This window comes from Sinocyclocheilus rhinocerous, unplaced genomic scaffold (genome assembly GCF_001515625.1).
Source record: "Sinocyclocheilus rhinocerous isolate Xijiao unplaced genomic scaffold, SAMN03320098_v1.1 scaffold638, whole genome shotgun sequence".
NCBI lineage: Eukaryota > Metazoa > Chordata > Actinopteri > Cypriniformes > Cyprinidae > Sinocyclocheilus > Sinocyclocheilus rhinocerous.
Window position 1 is genome coordinate 499,102 of NW_015664206.1, and position 7,168 is coordinate 506,269.

Below are 7,168 nucleotides of genomic sequence, written 5' to 3' on the forward strand. Positions count from 1 at the left end.
TCAGAGTGTTGTACAAAGATTTCATGCTGGCTAACTTTGGCAAATCTAGTGACTATTTCATCCTCAAGCATTCATTGCATCAACATTTGTAAACATTTGACTATGGCATCGCAGCTCATTCCGGCCAAAAATCCACTCATGACAGGAAGTGACCAACCACCCACGGTTTGCTTTGCTTGTATGTGGCATTGAGTTGTGGGTTCACCTTAATAGATTATACTGCAATAATAGACAGGAGTGGAAAGATAAATAATGCAAATAATGATGCATATATTACAAATAGTGTAAAATATTGCAGGTTTGTCTGAAGAGATTTTACCACAATAACAGACTGAAATGGAAAAATAAATAATTTGCATTATGGTGCAGCAGCCTATGCAAAAAGTTGTACAGAAAACACATAAAATAGTGTAAAATGTTGTGGATTTGTCTGAACACATTATATCACAATAACAGACTTGAGTGGGAAAATAAATAATTCAAATAATGATGCAGAAGCCTATTCAAAAGATATACAGAAAACACTAAAAAGAGTTTAAAATGTGTAAAGAAAATGTACATATTTCACAGATGCTTACAGTAAGTTTAAAAAACTCATACAAAGATTTGTTGCAACTAACCTGGCAAACGACTTTGTTTCCAAGTGGATTAAGTGTTTAAATTGTTTAAAACTAGTCAATCAGATTCAGTTCCACTAGCCTGAGGAAGTGTTTTCTGTTTAATATGCATCAGTGAGTAAGCATGTGCATCCACAAATTTGCACCAAAGTCAAATGTTGGCCTGTGCTTTAAACGCTGCTGTTGGGGAAGAGATTAATCAGTGGGAATTGGCCTAACACGGCACATCGCATCAAAAGCAGACACTCCTGCCAAGAGGTGTACGGATCGCCGTGCCAAGATCAGCTTCGCTTCGACTGCTTGATCAACTCAGATTGATGCGCAGAGCTCATCTCATTTGTGCAGAATCAAACAGCCGCACGAGTGCAATTTACCAACCTGTAACTGGGCATTAAATCCAGGCATTCGTTAATGTGAGTTCATAACCAGCAATACTTTACCTTAATATTTATAGTTTTTGTTTGCAATTTTCTTCTGCAGTGAGTGTGGTAGTTTGCACTCTCCACCTCCATGAACCTCCAGGCAGCTGTTGCCTGACCATCAAATATGTGTATAATTGGACCCGTGGAGTATTGCACATCTCAAGACCTCAGCGTTCATCAGCGCATCATGAGTGGTCAAGGGCATGTGCAGCTTTCCATTCGTTAAAAAGCACCTTCCGCTCCAACATGCACCAGAGTTTCAGGTGCAGTTACTGATGTCGGTGCGCTTTAGAGGATAAGGAGGTGTGGCGAGGAATAACAATTATCTGTTTCACTCGCTTTTGCATCAAAACTGCACCACAGGCCACCGCTGGCACACGGTCTGCTGTGTGCGGCTCCAGCAAATACAGCACAACTTTGGACAGAATGAGCAGCTTGGTTTTCTCACTGCACAGCCCTCCTTTGGGTTTTTTGCTTTACTTCTTAATGGGTTTATTTTTACATTACAAACTGCATGATTGAAGCATTGAGTCTTTAGAATATTACTGATAAATTGGTAAACAGAAAATTAGTATGTGAAACTGTATTTTCCAAGATAAAAGTTTCAAGATTGTACAACATTATGGTAAAACCTTGACCGAATTCAACTGAATGTATTTATTTCCTATTGCTTTGTATTTTTAGATAATACTCTGATTTGAATGACATGTCCAGTTGTAAATAAATGACCTCAGGTGTCACTCGTGTGGGTGTTGCGTGGGAAGTTTATTTGAGATTAATTTGAAAAGCTTATGATTGATACATTTAGTATGCTTATGATTGATCACATTCAATATATATATAGTATGCAATCTCCTTTCGTATCAGACACAATTAACCAAACGCACAGTCTCTCCAAATAAAAGCTCCTAGTTTAAAATCATGCACAAGTCTTTCAGGAATTTAAAACTCCAATGCAAATATAGGTCTAGTACACTTTCAGCCAAAATACAAGTCCATAATCCAGTGAAAAAGTCCACCCCCGTTGTCCTCCCGCATCAAAATCCAAGTCGAAATACTGTTTTTGGACAGTTTTCACTTGTAAATGTGTTTGATCTGGGCAAATTTCTCTCCTGATTCAGGCAAGATGACTTTTTTTTTTACTGAAGAAAGCAACATTATGGAGTAGTATTAGTGACAGTTTGTCAATAACTAAAAAAGAAAAACTTTTAATGATGGATTTGTTTTTTACAAACGCCCAGCTTTTCACTTCACAAGAGTGGTGTGGATTACTTGTGGATTATTGTGATGTCTTTATCAACTGTTTGGACTCTCATTCTGACGGCACCCATTCACTGCAGAGCATCCATTGGTGAGCAAGTGAAGCAATGCTATGAAAAAACAAACTAATCTAAATCTTGGCGGTTTTGGCTCATTTGTGCGCCACATGTTTCTCCTTCAACATTTAATAATAATACAATAATATATATTATAAGTTATAAGTTATAATATTTTGGAATTGTAAAAATGCCCACTGATTAATAACTTTTAAAAGTAATAATTATCCAGTTCCAATTTGATACGTAGAGGATTCTTGTTTGATCCCATTAGGATCCTTTTGAATGATCATTTATTAGGATCCTGTTCACATTCCTCAATATATCTTGACTAGTTGTCTATGCACATCAGTAGTGTTTATCTGGACTAAATGTTAGAGAAGATAATCCCCGACTGAGTATCTCAGAATCTGTACAGTGGAAGCCAGTTGTCCTGGAATGAACTCAATTAACACATCACTCGTCTTGAGGAAAAGTCGCCTGACCTTCCACCTCTACCATGATCAATCACTGTCTCTCAGAGCCCAGGGCGAGTAGCGTGTTCTGGATTACAGACCCTTCCTCAAAGAGCCGAGTTGAGCAGGAGAACAGAAAGAACAGCGGAATGTGTGCGAGAATCAGTGTCTGCTCTGATCTCTCTCTTTAATGCCGTGTGAAGTCTGAATACTGACCCATTTTTACATGCAAATGCTGATGGCCAGCAAACTCAACAGAACTCAGGCACCATCTCACTCATGCCTTTTAAAAAAAACTTCTCGGAGGAATAGAATGTTTTAAAGTCTAAAGATCTAAAGATGGAAATCATACGTATTAGTTTGCTTTTATTACAATTAAGATTTGAAACTTTTTCTTCTGCTTCACTAACAGAAATATTTCAGGCACTTTTTAATTTTTATTCTTTTCTCTAATAAACTTGTTGTCTTAAGAATATTATTTTAAAAGATAATCAATTTATATTTTTTTCATCATCAATTTATCTTCACCGCAATTAAAAATAAGCCAATTCATGGCAGCATCCTCCAGAAAGCAACATTGTTTTGGTGGGGGAAACTGTGATATCACAACTGTATAAAAATATCTAAATTAACAACGTAAATAGAGTGTCATATTGGTGGAGAGGAGACAGAGTGATGAAGCCAATCAGCAGATATGGGGATCGTTAGGAGGCCATGATGATCAGAGGCCAATGGGCAAATTTGGCCAGGATGCCGAGGTCACACCTCTACTCTTTTCGAAAGACATCCTGGGATTTTTAATGACCACAGAGAGTCAGGACCTCGGTTTAACGACTCATCCGAAGGACGGTGCTTGTTGACAGTATAGTGTCCCCGTCACTATACTGGGGCGTTAGGACCCACACAGACCACAGGGTGAGCACCCCCTGCTGGCCTCACTAACACCTCAAATAAGATTAAATAAGAACCTGACATAAGAGGACACAGATATGACAATAACTTTTATGAGCACCCCCTGCTGGCCTCACTAACACCACTTCCAGCAGCAACCTAGTTTTCCCAGGAGGTCTCCCATCCAGGTACTGACCAGGCTCAGCGCTGCTTAGCTTCAGTGGGTAACCAGTCTTGGGCTACAGGGTGATATGACTGCCGACTCGTAAGTCCACATACGCAAGAAAGAAGAGCAATCTTAATATGTAAGACAGCATTTAAAGAAACTACATACTTTCCTCGTTCCTGTTTACGTCATATCCTTAAATAAAAGAAAACACAGGAATCAACATGCAGAGCATTTGCTATGCATTAAGGAGATTCACAAAACAACTTTTATGTTGGTAACAATGCCAGTTCCTAATCCAGTTAAAATTTTGGTCTATTTGACTATAAATAGCTTTGCCAATTATTGTTTCCACGGTTATCTGATATTAATAGCAACCATATGGCGTTGCCAAACTTTTGTAACGTAATTTTAAAACAATTGATTTCAACAAGTCAAAGCAACAAAGGTATATCAGCTGCTTACCTGCTCATAAAGCATATTTTCCAGATATCCGTCTTTCTCTGGAGAGAGTTTTGATGTCGTTAATGACATCCACACTGAATGCGATCATCCACCTCGAGCCATTAGATTCATCCTCGCAGAATAGCGGAGACTAAGCGCAACTCACGTAATGACCAAAACAATGTAATGACCAAAACAATGTAATGACCAAAACAATGTTCCTCCGCAGGTTAGTTGTAATTGCTTCAACCGCTAGAGGGACAAAAGTAATATAACAGTGTAGCGTTAAAGAAAAAATATAATTATAATAATAATTATAATCATTATGTGATAATTTAATGACAATCACATGCATGAGAGAATCAATTTTTTCTCTGCATATATATATATATATATATATTATTATTATTATTTTTTAAATAAAACCAGTTCATAGAGGTGTTGTTTATATACACTGTACATTTATAGAGTAGGCCTATGTATTTGTGGAATTTCAGTTTTGTGGAATATAGCCTAGGCTACATTTATTCATTTAGCAGGTGTTTTTATCCAACTGTCTATTAGCTTTTTCCAGGTTAAATAAAAATAAACAACATTTAAGATATTTTTTCAATGGCAAGTGAAAACTTCACCATGTGACAGCAGTAGTCTCTCCTTTATAAAGCCCGGTGATGCTCCACGAGCTCATTCAGGTGCGGAGAGTCAGAGGAGAGAGGAGTGGCACAGATTCACGCAGCAACCGTATTTGAATCTGGGAATAAATAGTTTACGCGTAGGATGACTTTTAGGAAAACATTTGTGTAGCACATAGAATCTGATTGAAATTGTATGGGTGCGTAAAGCCGTGCCATGCAGGTGAACAGCAGCGCGTTGGCACCGGGTTTAGCGGCGTGCGGTCCGGCACTGGACGAGGGCGATGCGCTGTCGAACCGGACCGCTCTCCACAACCTGTCGCTCCGCTGCTGGCTGCAGCTGCTCTCTAAAGAGTCCGCGCCGGAGCTCTACGGCGACAGCTCGAGCATGGCCATGCGCGTCGTGATCGCGCTCGTCTACCTGATTGTGTGCGCGCTGGGGCTCGTCGGGAACCTGCTGGCGCTTTACCTGCTCCAGTCGCGCCACCGACTCAAGCAGTCGTCCATCAACTGCTTCGTCATGAGTTTAGCCGTGACGGACCTGCAGTTCGTCCTGACTCTTCCGTTCTGGGCAGTGGACACCGCTTTGGACTTCAGATGGCCGTTTGGAAAGGTGATGTGCAAGATTATCAGCTCGGTCACCACCATGAACATGTACGCGAGCGTGTTCTTCTTGACAGCCATGAGCGTTGCGCGCTACTGCTCCCTGTCCTCATCCCTACGGATGCAAAGTCCCAAAACGGCCTCGGCTGAGGTCAAGTGGGCCAGTTTGGGAATCTGGATCGTGTCCGTGGTGGCCACCATTCCTCACGCGGTTTACTCCACCACGGCGCAGGTGTCCGACGACGAGCTGTGCCTCGTCCGCTTCTCGGATTCCGGTAACTGGGACCCGCAGCTGCTTCTGGGTCTCTATCAAACCCAGAAGGTACTTCTGGGCTTTGTGATTCCGCTGGTCATCATCTGCGTTTGTTACCTCCTCCTGCTGCGCTTCGTTCTGCGGCGGCGCGTCAGTGGAATTCCCGGCTCGGACAGCGAGAGAGGGCGGCACAAGCGCCGTTCCAAAGTCACCAGATCGGTCACCATCGTGGTTCTATCGTTCTTTCTGTGCTGGCTGCCCAACCAGGCACTGACCCTTTGGGGGGTGCTCATCAAATTTGACCTGGTGCCATTCAGTAACGCGTTTTACAACGCGCAGGCCTACGCGTTCCCCATCACTGTGTGCCTGGCGCACACCAACAGCTGCCTGAACCCGGTGCTATACTGTCTGATCCGCCAGGAGTACCGGACCGGCCTCAAGAAACTGCTGTTTAGAGCCACTCCGTCCATCCGGAACCTGGCCAAGCTGGTGTACCGGGGGAAGAAGGTGGCGGAGGCTCCGCCTGGAGTGTCCGTGGTGCAGATGGAGATCGGGATGTGATGTTACCAATGAGGAAAAAAGTCACTGAGACTCGTTTGAACTTTCGAATGCATCTTTGTATACCTCTGCAACGTGGACTTGCAAATATCAGACATTGCTGATATGAAATAGCATTGCATTGATGCGTATAAAACATGAACGATACTAGTGAAATACTGGACACATATTTTTTTCTGGTTTCTCAAGATCTCAAAACCCTCAAGACGTGTTTTTTTCTTTATATTATTTTTTTCATATAAGTTTAAGGAAATATTTCTTAAACAGCTGAAGGCTTTTTTCCCTTAAAATATTTGTTTGCTTGTTTGTTTAAATGTAGTTAGCCTATTTATTTTTGTTTAATGGGTGAACTGAAACTGACAGTAAAGTAAAAGCATGAGCAAGTGTCTATATGTTCATTCCTCAATACATAATTCCCATACTTCTGTTTAGATTATTGGAGTATGTTTTACACAATTTCAGTCTTTTAATTACAAAATGTCACATTTAATTACCTGGCGTTTCTTTATAATTTGTGAAATTTAGTATTAATTTTTGAGTGAAATTACAAAATTTTTACAGTATACTTAATCGTTTTTGTATTTATTTATTATATGTTTTCCCATACAAGTTTAAGGAAATTCTTACATTTTGTAATTGTGAAACAAAAAATGACTAAACATGACTATTATTTATTTGTTTATTTAGGCCTACTTTTGTTAAATGGGTGAATTGAAGCAGATATTGATGTAAAAGCACCAACAAGTGTTCATCATACATGTTCGTTATTCAGTACATAATTTCATACCCCAGTTTGTACTTTCACAGTTTT

General features: G+C 40.5%; 1 protein-coding gene across 1 annotated transcript; it reads left to right on the top strand.

The window, feature by feature from the left end:
* The first annotated feature begins 4,794 nt into the window (after positions 1-4,794).
* LOC107729970 (relaxin-3 receptor 1-like) lies at positions 4,795-6,851 on the top strand. The gene has a single exon (XM_016540704.1). It carries the CDS (start codon positions 5,161-5,163, stop codon positions 6,358-6,360), a length of 1,200 nt encoding a protein of 399 aa, XP_016396190.1. The 5' UTR covers positions 4,795-5,160; the 3' UTR covers positions 6,361-6,851.
* The last annotated feature ends 317 nt before the right edge of the window (positions 6,852-7,168 follow it).